The 19318-nt window shown below is 55.9% G+C and overlaps 3 protein-coding genes across 3 annotated transcripts; 2 read left to right on the plus strand and 1 right to left on the minus strand.

Annotated features, from left to right (window-relative positions):
- Window positions 1–981: 981 nt before the first annotated feature.
- On the plus strand, window positions 982–5799 carry BESB_016360 (uncharacterized protein; the record flags this gene model as incomplete). The annotated part of the gene is made up of 5 exons (XM_029360351.1): window positions 982–2820; window positions 3158–3694; window positions 4354–4518; window positions 5099–5241; window positions 5718–5799. The coding sequence occupies 5 exons, from the start codon at window positions 982–984 to the stop codon at window positions 5797–5799; spliced, it is 2766 nt and encodes a 921-aa protein (XP_029216327.1).
- A 3837-nt stretch (window positions 5800–9636) lies between these two features.
- BESB_016370 (putative eukaryotic initiation factor-2B, alpha subunit) lies at window positions 9637–13404 on the plus strand (the record flags this gene model as incomplete). Its single annotated transcript, XM_029360352.1, has 8 exons — window positions 9637–10001; window positions 10208–10328; window positions 10455–10538; window positions 11069–11159; window positions 11566–11728; window positions 12103–12247; window positions 12689–12841; window positions 13255–13404. 8 exons carry the CDS (start codon window positions 9637–9639, stop codon window positions 13402–13404), a joined length of 1272 nt encoding a protein of 423 aa, XP_029216328.1.
- A 2151-nt stretch (window positions 13405–15555) lies between these two features.
- Window positions 15556–16795, minus strand: BESB_016380 (putative peptidyl-tRNA hydrolase; the record flags this gene model as incomplete). The annotated part of the gene is made up of 5 exons (XM_029360353.1): window positions 15556–15605; window positions 15741–15792; window positions 16009–16083; window positions 16525–16667; window positions 16774–16795. 5 exons carry the CDS (start codon window positions 16793–16795, stop codon window positions 15556–15558), a joined length of 342 nt encoding a protein of 113 aa, XP_029216329.1.
- Window positions 16796–19318: the final 2523 nt, after the last annotated feature.

Below are 19318 nucleotides of genomic sequence, written 5' to 3' on the forward strand. Positions count from 1 at the left end.
CTGCTCATTTCGCTCGGTTTTCTTTCCGACTTCGACGCTGGCGTGTCTCCGGGCGCGGCGCCCGCGGAGACTAAGGTTGCCGCATGCGCAAGGCCTTGCGAGAAAGCGCTTACGCGCGCAGACATAAACGCGGAAAGCGATGTCTCTGCTCTCTGCTTCGTTCTTCAGCCGCGCCACAACGCGTTTTCTGCCGGAAACTATTTTGAGCACCGTTCGCAAGCTCGCTTCCTCCGTGCAACGGTACATACACCACATGCGACCTTACACACGTGGTCATATCTTCCGAGGAGGGAAAGCGAGAGAAGCACACGCGCAGGTAAACATGATATGAAGAAATCGAGCTTCTCGGCGGCTTTCAGTCCCACGAGTCGACGCTTTTCCCATCGACGTGCAGCTATGGCGTCGCACACTCCCTACCTGAGGTCTTCTCTCAGAGGCTGGCTTCTTGCCCCCCCTGCTAACGCCAGAATAATCGTAATCGAAGTTCCGCAGCCTCGTCTTCCCCTGTTTCTTCCGTCTCCACATCTCGTCGTCCTCCCTTCTAGTCCCAGACCTGTCTGGACTGGTTGTCTTTCCTTCTACGGTTGAATACGCCCGTATGACTGGGGTTGTCTGCGCCTGCGCTGTGCTTCTATTGCCTGCTACATTAACCGCTTTGGCGTCTTGTTCAAACCCCCCTCTGCAGACCTTGCGTTTTTCTTTTTTTTACCCCCCTTTTCTGGCCGCGGGGCGCTTTGCGTGCCTCTGCGCTTCCTCCGGTTTTCGGTAATTTTTTGACCGGGGTTCCTCCGCTCTCTCGCCCTTGTCTACAGGCGTTTTCTTGCACAGCGAGGCCTTGCGGCTTCTGCGCTCGTCTGATTTCTTTCTCTCCCCTTTTCCCTCCCTCCTAACCAGGGGGGACTCTCCTCCCTCGTCTGCCTGAATTGACTCTCGTCACCGGCGCACAACTCTCGTTCTTGCTTGCTTTGCGCGTCTCTCAGGATGCCGATTACGTCGCCTCGAGCCCGGCGGCCGTCGCCGTCGGCGCCCTTCTCCTCCGCAATGCCTCCGCGCCGTGTGTCTGTGGCATCTGGGGCCTCTGAGGGCGACGCTTGCTCGTCCGACCCTAGATGCGGCCCGCTTCCGCTGAGCGAAGTCTTGTCTCTGCGCTTCTCAGACGGCTCCTTCGTTCTCTCGCATCTTCACGGTCTCCTGCGTCGGCGCCTGCTTCTCGCCTGCCGCGGCTGGCTGCACACGCCCCTGTCGCTCCCGGCCTTCCTGTGTCCTGTCTCCGCGTCGGGCGCGGCGGGGTCGGAGGCGGGGGCGCCGAAGCGCCAGGGGCCTGGCGAGGGCCGCGGCGCCGCCTCCTCCGCATCCGCTGGGTCGCCATACTCGGCTGCCGCCCTTCCTCCTGGTCTCAGCCGGCTGGATGCGTCTCTCCAGGCCTCCTCGTCGCCTCTGCAGCGGTGGAAGCAAGTCGTCTCCTCGGGGTCTTCGCCGCAGAAGGCCGCATCGCCGGAGGTTCAGGCGCCCCCCGAGGACCGCCGGCAAGCGCCTGCGCCGCACTCTGTGGAGGCTGTGGCTGCCGAACTGACGCGGAAGTTGAGCTGCTGCCTTCAGCTCAAGGAGAAAACCAGTGTGCTGCTGCTGGGCCCGCCGGGCTCGGGGAAAACCGCCGCCCTCGAACTCGCACTGAACACCGTGCAGAAGCTCGCGCGTGAGCAGCGCGAGCACCAGGTGTACGTACACCTGAGGCGCGAGGAAACGAAGGCGGAGGAGGACCGGAGTCGCCGTGACTCCCGGAAGTCCGCGTCTGCCGCGTCGTCCCCGTTGCCTCGCAGCGGCCCGTCCTCGTCGTCGTGCATCTCGTCTCCGCTCCGCCCCGCGCTGCCTGCGTCATCGGCGAGTTCCGCGGCGCACGCGGCCTCTGCGCTGGCGTCTGCGGCGGGCACCTCGCTGCTGCCGGATCTTCTTGTGATTCGGCTCTCGTGTCCGCTGTACCGTGACGACGCGTCGCTGCTGTACGCGATCGTCTCGCAGCTCGCGCGAGACTTGCGCTGCCAGAAGCTCCCCTCGCCCTCGGCGTCGGTCGAGGAGCTGTCTGACACGCTGCGGCTCATCTTGGAGGACAGCTGCTCGCTCTTTGGTCGCGCCGTCGTCATTGTCTTGGACCGATTTGAGCTCTGCTGCCTCGACGCGGGCGGCGAGCGCCGCCGGCAGCAGCTGCTATACAACCTCTTTGACTTGCAGCACGGCAGCGACCTGCAAATCTGCACCGTCTGCGTCTCCGCGGTCCTCGACATCACCCAGCACATGGAGAAGCGCATTCGCAGCCGCTTCTCGCTGCAGACGCTTTACGTCGCCGGTCCCAACGCGCTGCCCGCCTTCTCCGCCTTCCTCGCCCAGCGCCTCTTGCGCCTCCGCGCCAAAGACCTCCTACGCGCCGCGCAGGCCGCGACCCGCGCCGAGCGAAACTTCTACGGCACGCTGAGGCTACCTGCCACCGCGAAGCAGGACGCCGGGGGGTCGTGCAGCCGGAAGCTGCTGAGGCGCGCGGCCGCGGCGGCGGGCGACGGCGACGCCGCGCCTCTGCACGAAGACGAGGAGGAAGACCTTGCCGCCGCTACAGAGGATGGCGGGGAGGTGACCTGCGAGACGAAGAGCCGCGACAGCGGCGGGCTGGCGCCGCGGACGCCGGCCTGCGTGGCGTCGACGGTCTTCGAGGAGCTCCTCCTGCAGCCGCTGTGGGAACCGACAGAGGAGGACCGGAGAGCTGCGAAGCTCTTCGCGCGCGCCTTCCAGGCTGCCGTCGCGGAGGAATTCGCCTCGCCGCGGTTCCAAGTAGGCGGAGCCCGCCGCCAGAAAACAGGCAAAAGGGGGACGGGCCTGCGTTGCCGGCGGCACAGAAGGCAGGGGAGAGGAAAACGCCGCGGCAGAGAGGGAGGGGAGACGCACGCTTGCGCGGGGGAGAGAATGTATTACTCGACGAAACGAATCGAGAGGGGCGCTCGCGAATGAGGCTCTGTCCGTCTGAGGGTCGGGTCCGGTGGCTAGAAGACGACCCGTTCGGGGGAGAGGAAAAAAAAAGGAGGGTATGTTTTTTTTTCTGATGATGAACTCGTGTGGGCTGTTGTGCATGCACTCACGTCCCCGTGTCCTGTGGACGTGCTGCGTGCAGGAAGTCTTTTTTAGGAACTTTGCGCTGGGTCGCGGCGCGCGTTGGTTTTTCGTGGAGATCGTTGACGGCCTTCTCTCGCTCTCGCTGTCGTTGCAAAAGGCGCTGGACGCCGCCGTCTTCGCGAGAAGCGCCTCCAAGGCGCCGCTCCTGAGCCCGCCCCTGAGCCCGCCCCTGAGCCCGCCCCTGAGCCCGCCTCTGAGCCCGTACCGCGAGCAGGGCGCGTCGCCACTCTCCGTTGGCTCGCCTGCGTCGCCCGCCTTCGCCTCCCCGCTCGAGCTCTCGCCAGTCTCTGCTCAGAAGCGCGGGACGGTAGAAGAAGCCGCCCTTCCTTCGATGCATGCGGAGCATCACGGAACGCCTAAAAAGCGACGCAGACCCCGCGAGGAGGAGGGCATGCCCGCGCGCGACTCGCCCTTTCGCTCGCCGCTGACAGGGGGAGACGCCCGCGGGTCGCTGCTGCAGCGCCGAAGCCGCGAAGCCGAGGAGGGAAGAACGGAGTTCGAGATACTCTTCGGCGGCCTGCTCAGAGACAGGAAGGTGGGGGAACTAAACCCTCGACAGCGGCGAGGAGGACAGAAGCCCAGAGGAGACAGAACGAAGAAGCCGCGGCCACAGCGCACGTGCAGACGCACCGCCTGCGCCAACCGACAGACTCGAGCCCAGAGTCTTAAGAACGCAGGGAGCACGCAAAAGTCCTCTAGTTAACCGACAGCGCAGATTGCGGGCGCCGCGGCAGTACCGCGTGCGAGGAGAGAAGAGAAAAAGAGCAAACAGAACGGGGCCAAAAGTGTGGTAATAGATGAGAGCAGGAAAGCGAAGCACGGAGATAGAGCGATACTGTGTACTCAGAGGGAGAGAAAAACGAGGGACACGACTGAACCAAGATTGCCAGAGAAGTCCGGAGGCGCGATGCGAAGCGTAGAATGCGAGCACGGGAAGAGAACGAAGAGAGAAGACAGCGGAGGTCCGAGCCGCATGATGCAGACGCCTAGACTGTCTGAGTTTCTTTTTCCTAAAGGATGATGACGCTGTCGCGTGAGGGCGTGGCGACGTCTGCGTCTTGTTCGGCGGCCCATGCGCTGCCCCCGTCTTCGACTCGGCAAAGTCCCTCGAGAGCCGCTCTCCTTGCGTGCCCGCCAGGTGTAAGCCTCCAAAGTTTTCGGCATTTTCGGCGTCTTCTGCGTTTCTGCTTGCAGACGACCGTCTTTTCTGAGTTGAGCCTCTCGGAGCACCTGGTTCTCGGGGCGATGACACGGCTGCATGCGCACAAGCGCGCCCCGAAGACCTTCCACGCCGTCGTCGAACAAATCGCCTTCCTCTACGCAGACCTCGATTTCAAACTTCAGCAGCCCAGTGCTGAGGTAACCTGGCCGCCTGCGACGCCGTCTCGCGCCTCACTTCCGCGCACTTGCTGATGAATATAGAGGCTTTCTCCCTGCTCACATACATGTATACAAGTTTATACGCGCTTATACGTCCGGGACGGACTGTCTTTTGTTTTTTTTTTTTCACTATCGTCCCTCGACAACCTCTCGTTTTCGCGTTTATAAACACGGACACATATCTATCTATATCTATATCTATATCTATATCTATATCTATATCTATATCTATATCTATATCTATATCTATATCTATATCTATATCTATATCTATATCTATATCTATATCTATATCTATATCTATATCTATATCTATATCTATATCTATATCTATCTATCTATCTGAATCTACGCATTTATGTATGTATCTATACATATCTGTATGTATCTATATATGCATGTAACTATCTATGCCGATACCTCTCTCTCTCTATCTGTATATCTTAATTGTTTCTATATATCTGTATCCGTATATCTATATCTATATCTATGCACATGTCTTCCTGCAGCGTGAGCCGCTTATTTTTGGAGAGATTTTCGTGTCTGTTGTTTCCTTAAGGGCCTGCGTCGCGCGTTTCTGCGTCTGGTTGACCTCGGCGTGCTGCACCCGTGCAGCTACTCGCTGCAGACCGTCGGCCTCACAGGCATCGCCGCGGATCCCTCCGGCACCTTTGTTCCCTGCAAATTTCCTGATCATACAGCGTAAGTATCCTTAAAAAACGAGCTGTTTCCACCCTCTACGAGAGACAGACTCAGGCTTTCACGCAGATCTCCTCGCGTATACTTGTGGCATTGCGCCTGGCCATGTAACACGCTACGCCGCTCTCTCTGTAAACACGCAAACACACATATATACATATATGTGTATGTAGGTGTGGATGGGTGGGGAGACTGCGTCCCGATCTACGTCTGTCGGTCAAGGCGCGTGTCTCTCTCGGTGGGTTTGGTTCATTCGTTTGCACGTATGCATATATATGTATATACATACGTACAACTCTCTCTCCATGTGTATATATATTGATGTATATATATATATATATATATATATACATACATACATACATACATACATACATACATGTGGGTACACGTATGCCATCACGGCCGTTAGATCCCGGTTGTCCCAACTTGGCGTCCATTCGAGTGCGCGTGTTTTCTAGTTTCCGTGTTCCTTTCAGATACCGGCAGACGCTGGACTCGCTGAAGATCCCAGGGGCAGTGAAGGAATGGGTGAGGGCGTTCGAGTTCAGAGACTTGTGAAGCGGCAGTTTGTCTCAGGTCGTTCTGCGGACGCCTTCTTTCTTCAGAGGATCTGAAAAACGGCGAACGCGTTACAGCTTTAGGCTTTAGAGTTAGACTTGGATATCTCTTTGATATCACGAGAGAGAATGAAGCAGCTTCGGCTTCGAGGGGACTCTTTGTGGCGCGGCTCGTCGCTCCGCGCGACCTTAGTTGCGCCGCTCGCCTTTAAACGTGAATGGGCGTCCTTCGCCCTGCGATCCTGCGCAACTCCTCGATTGAAACCTCTCGTTTGTTGTCAATTCACTCGCTTTCTCTCGGCGCGCCCGGCGCCTCGCCAGCGTCTCCGAAGCGAACGCATGCTGGTCGCGGCGCTTGCCGGCGGAGACCGCCCCGGGTGGCGGTTGTTGCTGCAAACCCAACAATTTGGGAAGATTTCCGCTTCTGCGTGGAGCAGTTTTGTTCGCGGCACGATAGCGAAAAGAGCCGCAATTTCCAAAAACAGAGACACGGGGCAATGTGGGTCGCATGCGTGCTCGCAGCCTTGAAGTTGGCGCGTAGCACGACTCACGCCACGAGTGTAGTTTTTTTTCCACAAATTGCTCGCTTCACGCACAGCTGTTATGAGTGTCGAACGAAACGCTGGGCGCAGAATCGGGGTCCTAGAACTGTCAGGTTCGCGAAATCCGCCAAAAAAAATGGGAAAAATTGGAGTACGCTTCCTGTCACCGTGGGAATAGCTAACGTGCTGCTGCCCTAATAATGGCGAAGCAAAGGCGACCACGAAAACTCGGAGTTTTTCGCGTTACTCGAGCTCTGCTCTGGAGGCGGAGGTACATGGCCAGCCGCGAGTGAGGTGAAAAACCGGGATTTCATGCTCTACACTCTTCCATTTCAGAAATCAGCCTGTAGTCAGGCATCTCGGTGCCTACAGGCACTGACCTCTAGGGGATCAGACACAGCGGTCGATCGCCGCCAAGGGAAGGAGCAAAAAGGCTTTTTTTCTTTGTCTCCACTGCTGGATAAGGCGTAGGAAAGCTCACAGTATACATATATCTCTATACGTATATATATGTAACGTATGAACATATATATCATGTACATACACTATGTACATGTTATATAAATTGTATATATCCAGATTCTCGGATACGGAACGGCCATCTTGCAGGCTGTCGGCTCTGTTTGTTTGCGATGTGTCACTTTCAAGTTCTTTCTGGGGATTCTGCGAGCGCATCAGCCAGTGTATATTTGAGCATCTGGTTTGTAGTCTTCTTAGGTAGTATCTTATTAATTTTCATCCCTATGCATATCCTTGGTTTCAACGTTATGCCAAGGAGGATACCAGATTACCCTGATTATCTTTGTTATATTGATACATGGTATGTAAAGCTGTTGTGCATGAAAAGAACAATTCACCAGATTTCGCAAATCTATCCCCAACCCTGTCTCCGCGTGATACCGATCGCGGGACTCTCTGCGGAGGAGCATCGATCGCCCTTTTGCGACCAAACGCATCACACCGCAGACAGCGGTCCTCATTCACATCAAAGTTCAGGCGGAGGGGGATAAACACCCACGCGTTCGCTTGATTTTTACATTTCCTCCGTCCCGCCAGCGCGAACCGCGACGCGGCTCACAGACGCGAGACAAGCGAGTTCGTCGCGAAATCGAGGAGTCTTTCCCAGACCCATTTCCTGCATTGTTTCGAGGACACAGGCACTCCTCGAGGTCGATGAGTTTCATTGTGCTTTTTCACTTTTTTTCTCCACGATCGCGAGCGGAAGAGACGACACACACTGCGCTTTTACGCACTCAGCCAATGAGCAGGGGCCCTTCCTTCTTCTTGAATGTCCAGCGGAGACGGGAGGCATTTTCTGTTAGCGCGAGACTTTTTGTGAAGGATTTCTTTCTGTTTAAGCGATCTAAGCTTCTTTTTCGCAGAAATCTCTCTTTTAATCGTTTCTCTTTCCAGCGAAGCAGAGAGAGAGAGGCGGGCCGCTGGTCGCCGGCGCATGCTATGCGTTGCATTTTCAGGATCGGGTTGTCGTCGATTGCATTTCGGCTGTCTCTTCTCCCTTCTCCTTTCCAGTTTCCTGTGTCTTCCTCGCCGTCTTTCTCTTTTCTTTTCAACTTCGCTCGGGCGCCTGTCGCCGGCGGAGCGGTCTTCTCTTCGCTGCGCGACTTCTCTCGCGTTTCGTCTCCAGTTCTTCCAAAGTTTTCTCTTCGGTCAATCTCCTCGTTTTCTTCTTGCGCCTCGTTGTCTTCCTCGCGATCTGCGTTTTTCGCCGGTTGCGCTGCGCTTTGCGCCGTCGTCTCCTCTCCTGCTGGCTCACCGTTTGTCTGCTCGCCGTCTCACGTCGTTTTTTCTTTTTCTCGTCTTTCCTCTACTCGTACGCGTCGTGTGCCGTCTGTCTCTCTCCCCCGTTCGCCCTTTTCGGCACCTCGACTGCACTCTAGCCCTTCGTTTCCTCCCTTTTTTTCTTCTGCCGCGGCCTCGCAGCGCGCGAGACTCGAGGCCGCGTCCGTGGAGGGCTCGCTTCACTTTTTTTAGGGAACAAAATGGCATGCCTCCGGAGCGATTTCGCGCCGACGACTTCGCTGTCTCCAAGTCCTGCGCCCACGCTTGAGTAGCGCCCCTCACTCTCACCTGTCTACGCCGGGAAGAGACAGTGACTGGGCGTCGCCTTCGTCTTCCTTTTCAGGCTTCCATCCTTCATCGAGTTCACTTCCTCAGAAGCGCGCGAGTTCGCGTGCAAATTCTGTTTTCAGCGGTACGAATCATCCCAACTCTCACCCCAGAGTAGCGGCGCGCAGTCAAGCGTGATCTGCGGACTGACATGCAGACTTCTTTGATTTTCACTCATCTCACCAAATGCTGCCTGACTGCGTTGCTGCAGTTCTCAACTTCCAGTTTGGTTTGCAGGGACCGCGATTTTTTTTTCCTATTTTTTTCGTCTCGACACACACACACACACGTGGCACCCGTCTCTCCTCAATTTGCCGTTTAGAAGAGACATTCCCTCGGTTTTCATTCGTTCGCGGCGCCGCCTAGTTTTTCGTCGGGTGCTTCGCTCTTGCGTGAAATCGCGTTCGCTTCCGTCGTGCGCACAGGCTGGGTGCGGACTGCCGGCGCCTTCGGCTCCCGAGAAAGTCTCCTCTCTTTTGACTCGCCGCAAAAGGCGTGAAACGCTCGACATTTTCCTTTCTCGTCTCCCATTCACCCTCTCCGCAGACCTTTGAAAACCTGTTCAAGCCTGGCTCGCTCCTGGATGCCTAAACCGCTCTTTCTCTGCGCTTCGGCGGCGCTTTCGTCGTGCTCCTGACTCGTCTGGCGCTGAACTTGCAGTCTTCATCTCTCTCGTCGGCGTGGCTCACGCCCGTGTCGTCTCTCGTTTCCTTCCTCGCGTCTCGTTTTGTTTCCATTGTCGCACTCTCCGCATCAGGGTTTCGTTCCTTCGTCTCCTTATCCGTCTGTTTGTTGCCGCTTCTCGGCGTTGTTTTCGCGAGCTTCCGTTCTTCGTTTTTGTTGCCTCATCGTTCTTTTCGTTTTCTTTTTTCTCAACGGCACTCTCTTGTGCCTGTAAGGCCTGGATGTCGCGTCTCTTGAAGGGTTTCGGGTTCGCTTTCTCGCTTTTTCAGTTTGTTTGCGTTCTCGCTTTGTTTTCGGTTCGTCTCTTGGCTCTCTCGTGAGAAGTCGCAGGCGCAGACGCCGTGCTAGTCCCCGTCTGGCGTCTTCTTTCTTCTCTCTTGTTTCTTCTGTCTTTTCCTTTCGTCTTTCGGCGTGGAACACGCCTGCTGTGTTCCTGCGTTTTCATCTGACTTTGCGGTTGTTCTTTCTGCCCGCGGCGGACGACGATGCCGCGCGAGAGCTATCCGGCGCCTCCTGCGGCTGCAGCTGGCGAAGACCCTCCGCAGCTGAACGGCCTGTCGGCGGCGAGTAAGGCGCGGAGTGCAGAGGGCTGCGACGGGCTGGCGGCAGCGCCGGTCTACTTGAACAGACTCGATCTCGGCGGCGGAGCCTCGTCTGAAGAACCCCGCGACCCAGAGGGCGCGAGCTGCGCCGATAGCGAAGGAGGAGACACCCAGCGCGCGCGCCGGGACTTTGCCGCATACGCCCCGCTCAAGTTGCAAGTCATCGATGCTTTTTGGAGATGCTTCACCTCTGAGCAAAACGACCTCGCGCTGGCCGCGGTTCACGCCCTCGGCACGATTGCGAGAACGTGAGACCGCGCAGAGTCATCTTTCCAGACACACCTCTGCCGCAAAAGTGCAGCCTGCTGTATGCCATTTCTGGACGATATTTACACTATTCAGCACGTGTATGAGTGATGCAAGCACGCTGATGCGCGCGTGGTTTTCGGCGGGAGGGCGCCATCTGATTTGAGTCCCAGTAGTGGCGTTGTTTTTTCCTCTCTGGCGTCTCCAGGTCGCGGGCGACGTCAGTTTTCCAGCTTTTTGTTCACCTGCGGGCGGCCAGCGACGCGCTGGAGGTCTACGCGAGGCGCCGTGACGTCTTGCTCTACGTGAGCCAACTGACGAGTATTAAGGTGAGGTCTGCTGTCGAGGTGCAAACTCTTTGCTCAAGCCATTTGGCCCGCTTCCCAGGTGCCTCTCGCGTGAATCTGGGGCAAACGACGCACACTCTGCGGTTTTTTTTTCTCTGCTTTGTGCAGCGCCTCACGACGCTGCCCCTGCGGTCAGCCTGTCTGCTGTACCAGCAGTTCGGCCTCCGCCACCACCAGCGCCGCCCAGACATTGTGAGACAGACGCCGCTCCGTATGGAGCGGCAGCGGTCGGCTCTCGAGGCGGAGACCCAGCCGCCGCAGCAGCCTCGCAGCCGCACGCCGCCACGAAGGGATCGCCCTTCACAGCACACTTCCGGGAGGGGGGGGGAACCAAGGGGGCCGACAGTTGAGGGAAGAAGCTGCGGCGACCTGCCGCAACGTGAAGCGCCTCTTCGAGGTTTCTGGTGCGCTCGGTGAGGCTATGCCTAGAAGGGTACCAGGTTAACTCGATTATCTTTCTTATGTTCTTGTGTGGTGTTTACTTGGGGTTTCTCGATGCCTGACAAGAGAGGCTTCGTCTGCGCGCCTTACGCTCCTCTGGAGGCCTTCGAGACGCAGTGCGGCTGCCGCCCTGCGAGACTGAGACCGCGTGAAGTCTGCCCGTTGGCATCCGAAGTAGAAACGCCGTGGCTGCCCCGGCCCTTTCGTGACTGAATGCGTCCGAATTGCGTTCCGCAGTTTGTGGAATTCTTGCGTGCGCGACTCGTTTTCTCTCTTCGCAGACGCTGGAGGAACTCCGAGAACTTCTTGTCGCTCAGTCGTCCAAGTTCGCCTCGCGCATTCTTCAGAGCAAACAGACCATCGCGGACATCAGTGAGACGAGGCACACAGCTCGTTGTTCTCTTTGCGTTGTCGCCCTTGAAGCAGAGAGGCGCTTGCGAGGCCTCTCGCTCTTTCTCGACTCGCCGCTTGAGTGCATCAGTGCCTTGCAAGTTTTGCATTTCGCCCTTGTGTCATCTCTTCTTTCTCGAATCACCGGTTGAGCACATCGATGCCTTGCATTCTTTGCATCTCGCGGTTTTGTCGTCTCTTCTCTCCTGTGCGTCGTTTCGATTTTCTAAATTTCGTTCATTGCCCTGCATGCGCCCGCGTCGCTGGACGGCTGGATTTCTTTCCCTCCACGTTTCTCTTTGCTCCATGGCGCGCCGGATGCTGCTGCTGGTGCGCGTCTTTTCGATGCAGAGTCGCGCGTGGCTTTGCGATTCTTCGGTTTTTTCAGGTCAGATTATGTTTACGAAAGATCAAATGGTCGTGCTCACGCACGGGCGTTCGTCGTGCGTTGAGAAGCTGCTGAAGGACGCATGGGAAAAGCACAAAAAACGCTTTTCTGTCATCGTCACGCGCCACGAAGAAAAGCCAGGGGACTTTGTCACAGCAGACGTGTATGTCGCTCTGCTGTCCCCTCCCTCCCCGCGCGTCCGCGGGCCTAGCGGCCGTCTCCTTCCGCGCAAACACCTGCCCGTGTTCATATGCATATTCATGGGTGCTTTCGACCGGTCCTACGCTGATTGGCCCCTCTGTGTATGAGTGAGTGTTTCCGCATGCATGACGAGCAAATTTCTTGCATCCAAGAATTACATACATATATCATACGCCACTTGTGGATGGCCACGTGCCTCTATACACACACATGCATATACATATACACATATATTCGTATATTTATATGTGTATGAATATGCGTATGCATACGTCATTCGAGTTCGTTCTGCGTGTTTGTGACGTGCCCATTCTTCTCGGATTTGCGTGCTTTTAGAGAAGTCTTGATGGAGAGCATCAACTCCATAGGCATTCCGGTCGTCGCGACTTCGGTCTGCTCCATCGGGCGCCTCATGGCGAGAGTCGATCTCGTCGTCGTCGGCGCCGAGGCCGTCGCGGAAAACGGTGGCATTGTGAACCGCGTAAGGAGCCCAAAAACTCGTGCTCGTAATCTGAAATCCACGCATAGAGCGTGGCCTAGGGGCCGTTTTACACGTAAACACCAATGTCTGCGTTTCCATTCATCTTCAGTGGTATACCTGTGCATAGCTATCTATCTATCTATGTCTATCTATATCTATCTACTGGTGTATATCCATCTATCCATATATATATCTGTGTATACCAGTCTACCGATCTGTATCTATGTCTGTGCGTGTACGGTTATATCTATATCTATATATGTATCTATGTCTATCTATCTATCTGTGTATCTATCTGTAGTGTCTGACTGGTGTGTGCATGTCCGAATTTCCTACAAGCACATATATATATATATATATGCTTGTGTACGGCTTGGCCCTCTATGTCGCTGAGGCTGTCGCGGCATTTTTCGCCATATCATGATTCTCTCAATTTTTTAGGTTGGAACTGCGACGATCGCGATGGTGGCGCGGCAGCATTGCGTGCCATTTTACGTCGCCTGCGAGGCCTGTAAATTCACTCGCATGCACGTTTTCCAGCGCGACGATTCGCGGCGCTCTGCGGTCTTTACGAAGACGACAAAGCCGGAGAACGTAGGCGTTTCCCAGACGCGGAGAGTCCCGAGTCGACATGCATCTGCGCGATCTGCTTTCTTGCATGCGCCCTGCCTCTCCCTGCGTGGGCACACATGCGGCTCGCTGTGGGAAGGCAAGCGCTGGCGCAGGCGACCCATCGCGATGCACGCTCCGTCTATTTCTGCGTGTACATCTCCAGAGAGCTATCCATCTTTTTTCCGCTCTCTCTTGACCCGCGAACTTGTGAGAACGGGAGTGACTGTGCACTCTTTGAGGCCGGCGCGGGCTGCCACCGGGGAGCGGAGGTCTGCGCGCATGAAGCTTTCTCGTCGTCTCCTTTTGGTTTCCAGTGCTACGGGTGTGCGTGGGCGTGCCTGTATGTGCGCGTGCATCTCTTGTCCCTCTTTTTTTGCGGCGACGTCTGTTTCCAGGTTCATCTCAACATGCCCATTCCGACGGACTATCTAGAGTACCTGGACTACACGGAGCCCGAGTTGATTTCTCTGCTCTTCACAGATCTGGGGATCTTTGCGCCGCGTAACGTGTCGGATGAACTGACGAAACTTTACGAGTCGTCTTAGCGCGGCGACTCGCGAGACGATAGGAGATTCGTGCCGCCTCGCTGCCGCGACGCGCGACGAGGCAGCGGCATGCGAAGTCTCGCCGTCGGTGCGTCTGCATTTTCGCAGTGGTCTTGAGAGAAAGACGCGAAGAAAACAACACACACTCGCGGCAGGCTGCTTTGTGAAGTTGAGACCGAACGCGTAGCGGAGTTCCAGTCCTCTTTGCGGACAGGCACGTGGGACTAAGAGCGACAGACAGGGATAAAAAAAGGATGTTTAGCCGGGAAGTTAGCGTCTAAAATATATAACCGATAGTCTCAACAACCGAGCCTGAAGCTGCGCGTGGGCCTCAGGAGGTCGCCGCCTCGTTTTGCGAGTGAGCCGTGAGTCAGATGCGCATGCAAGGATGGAAGCGACTCCGCATCGCGGCGCGGAGGAAAGAAAGAGATCGTGCTTCGCTCGTGTCAACTGCGGGCTCGGTGACAGAAAGATAGCGGAACTTGCCTCGTCCTCGCTCCAAGCGTTTTGCGGCTCGCAGAGAAGACGTTGCGAAGTAAAAGGGGGCGACGGTGCAGAGAAAACATGCATCGTTTGGCATTTTCTGTCGCAAAGACCCTCCTCCGAGCGCGAAACAGAGAACTGGCACTAGAATTTCCTCACTTTTGTTTTCACGTCAACCCCTCGAGGCGTTCGCATGTGTGTACGCTGTCGCGAAGCAGGGCCTCTGCGCGTCTGTCTTCGCTTGGCTGCCGCCCTGCCTTAGCGCCGTCTCGCGGTTTCTCCAGGTGTCGCTCTTGCGGCTTCTTCAGCTCTACCTACTCTTTGATGTTTGACTATCTTCCGCTCGCCGAATTGTCGCAGTCTGTGTAGGGTTGAGGCACCTGCGGGCGCTGTACGTACACCCGAGTCCTCTCCATCGTCTGCTGGAGAGAGCGAGGCATTCGCGTGCATGCCTTGGAAAACTGTCAGGATAGTGTCCATCCACGGATAGGTTATATGCATTTCGACGTGAATTGCCTGACTCGTGACAGGCTGGAGCGAACTCGGTAGCGTACTGGAAGCCTAGCGGGTCGCCAGCGGACTGCAAACGCGTACGTCTTGGTGTATGACGCAGCAATCGCGTTTGACAGGTTATCTTCTCTAGAAGTGGAGAGCCGGTGCGCACCAGTGCAACGAAGCAGCGTGGATGCCAAACCACTCGTTTTGCAGCGAAAATATTCGAAAATTGATAGATTACGAAAGGGGCGTCCTTGAGGCGGCAGACTCAGACGCCGCCTTCACGCTGGGCTCGAGACAGAAGCGGCCGCGCCGCAAGCGGCAACTGTACGTACACCGGCGCAGCAAAGATGAGAAAAGAACGCAGGAACTCTCGAGGCACCCGTGGAGGAGAGGCGACGCGTGGAGAAGGTAGAAAAGCAAAGGCACTGGGAGTAAGACGCCGAAGAGACGGCAGACACGCAGATAGGACGGAGAAACGACAAGAGGTCTGCATTCGCAGAGAGACAAGAGGAAAACAAAACCCGAGGCGCGTAGACAAAGGGAGTCTGCGAGGCAAAGGCAATGGAGAGACCAAGCAAAGGACGGATTCATAAGCCTGACTCACGTCCTCACTCGCGAACCGTCCTTCTATTTTCAAGCTGTATTCCAGTGGGAGTCGCGAATTCTCTGCACCCGGAAATTTACTCTGGCCGCCTCGCCCTTTGATACCGCGAAATCGAGAGCAGGCAGCAGCCGAAAACAACAGGGGGGGAACCCGCGACGGAGACGCCCCCTTGCGCACTCTAGAAAAAACTGCGTGTGTCCGCGAGTCTTCGTGACCGCGGCACTTAAAGAAGAGACAGAAACGCCTCCGTTCCATCCCACACAGGAGGAGTCTCAGATCTATCGTCGCCACCTCCCATGTTAACAAATCTATATACATGCACATACACGTGAAAACACATATAGTTATCCAGATACTACGATATTTATATGTGTACATATATACACATTTATGGTACATGCTTGAACGCGAGGCTGTGAAGGCAGCGCATCAGTCGGGAGGCGAAAGAGGCCTCGGAGCGTGGGGAGCAGCGAGCTTTTTCTCGGCATGGCGAGGCTGCCAGACAGAAAAAGGCGACGCAAAAGAGAAAGAACGAGGACGGAAGAGCGCTGGAAACGCGCGGCGCGTCACAGAAGCTTCAGATGGCCAGTGACTTCGTCAATGAGGTCTTCGGGGCCTGCAAAAAAAAGTCAACAAATGTGCCGCGCAAAGCAGAAAAAATCGTCTACCACCGATCTGCAGCCGCCTGCACCGTCAACTCTTTTCGCCTAAAAAAGATTTGAGCCTCCGCGACTCGCGCACAGCGACGCACCTGGCCCGATGGCGAGGACCGTATAGGATCCTGCAGGAACTTGCGTGCGGCCCTGAGAAAAAAGACCAAAGAGGGAAAAAAACCGACCTTCAGATCCCTCCGAGCGCGGAGTCCAGAGCAAGAGGGGAACACAGACTCAGCAAGCTGGACTCCGCAGCCTCGGTTGGTTCGCTGCATGCGAACACATCGCGAAAGGCGAGAGCCTGACACCCGCGAGAGAGAAAGAGAGAGAGCTACAGACACACGCATGACAAACAAATCGACTCACCGCGTCGCAGACCGCATACGCGTTGAGGCCCTTCTCCTTGGCTGCCTTTGAGAGAGACTTCATTTCGTCGTGATCCTGCGAGAACCGAAGAAGCACACCAGGGAGAGGCTCTCAATCCGGCTTCTACACGGTCACGTCAGACGCCATACAGACTCAGACGACAGTGCGAGTCACGCTATGGCGTCCGCTCTCGAACGACAAGTCCCCAAATCTACCTAACTATCTACATGTGTCCATCGGTATAAGCGTAATTGTATCTATACCTCGAAGTCTGTTTCCCCCTCTGAATATCTACCTCTCTATATGTGTGCACAAGGTCAGTAAATAGATAAGTAGGTATGCACATATAAAATACTCAAATACATATTTAGGAAGCGCGAAGGAGAGAGAGAGACTTAAGTGGAGGAGGCGCCCCGTGTGCGACGCCGTCGACGCCTGCAAACACAGGTAACGCCAGTCGCGCATTCGCTGACTTGCGTCATTTTCATGTCTGCGCAGCCATTTCTCCGCGCGCACCTTGATCTTCACGGCGATTTTTTTTTGTCCGCAGGCGGTCCAGGCGTCGAGGAAGCGGTCGTTGCGGCGCTGGGCGCGCTGGTAGGCCCCGAGCGTGGCGTGCCCGCACTGGGCGGCGATCTTTCCCTTCCCCATGTTGAGATCTGGAACAGAAAGGAAACGAATTCCGAGTTTAAGGGACATGCGCCTCGCGCGGAGTGTCCTGCGGCCGCGCCTCCCGCCCACATGCCAGGTCGGCGTCTCGCTTACCCTGCCGCACGCACAGAACCATCTTGCAGGGCTCCGCGTCATCGTCGCTCTCGTCTTCACTCTCATCATCTTCTTCGGGTGGGGATGCCTCGGGGCGGGCAACTAACTTGTGCGAGTGAGCGCCAGGGCTGCGGCGGCGCGCCCGCGCGAGGAGGCGCAGGGAGAAGGAGGACAGCAGCGCCACCAACGCGCCGAGCGTCAGCCAGACGGAGATCCACGCGCGGGTGCCCGCCTCCGGGGGCAGCGCTGAGCACACAGGGGAAAACCGGGATAGAACGGGATGAAAGAAGAAAAGGAGAGAGGCTGGACGGAGCCGCGAAGACAAAAAGACACGAAACGCGCCGGGAAGAGGACAAAAGGAACCACGATTGACACTGACTCCTCGCGGAGGAAGCCGCGAGGACGGAAACGAGTCTTGCGCCCCCTGCACGAAATCCGCCGCTGTCTCTGCGCGCGCGACCGCGCCCAGCATGAAAGGGACGTGCGGCAGACGAAGAAGACGTAGGGCGCAGGCAAAGCTAGCAAAGGGAGACCGAAACAGTCGAACAGGCGAGAGGCGCAGAGTCAGAGCTAGACACACGCTTGTACGAAAGAATAGAGTCCGCGAAGAGCGCCCAGGAGGGTGGCTAACAACTAGAAAAGAAGCAAGGGGAGACAACAAACACGGAGACCAAACGCGCCTGGAGACTTGCTAGCAGGCCGCACGACTGAGCGAGAAGCACAACAGGGCAGCAAACGGGACTGAGAGGACATAAAAGACATCCATGCCCCAGAAGAGGAAAGAGAGAAGCGGCAAGCAAAGGAAAGGACACGAGAACACACAGGGAGAAGAAGCAAAGGCGAAGGCGGGAAATAAAAGACTCTGTCGGGAGAAGAAAATTATCGTGGAGCTGCACAAGGGACGGACTGACCGGCTGTGAGCGGATGGAAGCCGCTCATGTTGTTGACATGTGCAGAGGCGTTATAGCAGATTTTCCTAATTCCTAGGATTATTTGGTGCGCGAGAGACCCTGTTTCACAAACACACTCGAACTCGAGGAAAGGAAACTCGCGACAACCGAAAGGAGAGTGAGACTCGAGAGAGGTCTCAGAGAGGGCGACCCCCGGGGCTGCTTTCGAGGCGAGAGGGAGCCGCCAAGACCGGCGCGACGCGAAGAGAAGAAAAGAAAGAACCCGACATTGGCGGTTTCTGTGTGTCGCGAAATCATCTGTCACGTTTTCCTTTTCTCCGCCCTTCTGCTTTTGTGAAGCAAGGTCCTGTCTACCCCGCCGTAAGATGTGCATGCATCGTTGCGCATCTGCACGCGCGCACGTCCGCATTTTTCTGGTGTTTGCCAGACACGCGGCGGGTGATCGCTGGCCTCGACGGCGAGTCGCCCTCCCTTTTACTGTGACTGAAAACTTCCGTTTTCTTTCGCGATGTCCGCCGTCCGAGGCCTGAAAGTTTTCGCTCGCTGAAGCGCGTGCCTCTCTCTCGGGGAGTGCGCTCGACATACAGCCCCTCCTGCTGCAACAAACTCTCAGTTAAGCATCGATGCACTGAAATGGCTCGCCTCGCTTCATACAAGAATATTTACGCGGTCATCACATGCCTTCGATTCATGCATGTAGAGGCACACATACCTACTCAGGACCATATGACAACACGATAACAAACATGTATAAATACATAGATGGCTCTCATTATGTATGTATGTATGTATGTATGTATGTATGTATGTATGTATGTATGTATGTATGTATGTATGTATGTATGTATCCATGCAGGTGTATTTAGCTATGCATGTATGTATCCGGTGTGTAATGCCACAGGCAGGATATAAGCTAAGGGGCCTTTATGAGCGTTCCTCGCCGGCATAGGCGTTTACTTCCGGTGTATGAGAAGTTCTGTAAAGCGAGACGCTCAGTTCTTTACGGGTGGGTAGCCGATGGAACGTGCTGATTTCCTGTCTATCGTTCGATGCAATATCTGTATATATATCATATATTCTGCATGAGTTTGAGCTGTGCTGCGATAGACCTTTCCATATATATATATATATATATATATATATTTAACAGACTGCGGAGGGAGCAGGCAATCACACAAGGCTCTCGATCGCTCAGCTGGCCAAACAGGTCACCAGACTTCTGTTGACACCCGCGTAAACGCAAACACGCATTTTTGCAAGTAGCCCTTCCGCTCGCTCGCGAATTGCTATTTGCCGACTCCCTAGACAAAAACCTTTTCCAAGAGGTTCCCACGCGATAGACAAGCAGCGCGCTGTCCCCGGATGAGGAGGCCTTTCGGCTCGTAGTATCTGTGTCACTTCTCGCAGAGAGCCGGGCCGCTTCTAACATGACACACTATGAAAAACCCCATCGAAAAGAGCGCATGCGCCTCTCTCGGTCCTCCCGTCTGTGAGTCCTCCGACTGACCATAGATAAAAAGCCAGTACTTCGTGGTGTTCCTATCGCCGGAAAACTGAAGCTCCCTTCGCGCGGCCACAGAGGGTGGCACCGTGTGCGGCGCGGGTCGGACTCTAAAGTGATGCCTGTGGAGATT

The sequence above is a fragment of the Besnoitia besnoiti genome, chromosome X (assembly GCF_002563875.1).
Source record: "Besnoitia besnoiti strain Bb-Ger1 chromosome X, whole genome shotgun sequence".
Lineage (NCBI taxonomy): Eukaryota > Apicomplexa > Conoidasida > Eucoccidiorida > Sarcocystidae > Besnoitia > Besnoitia besnoiti.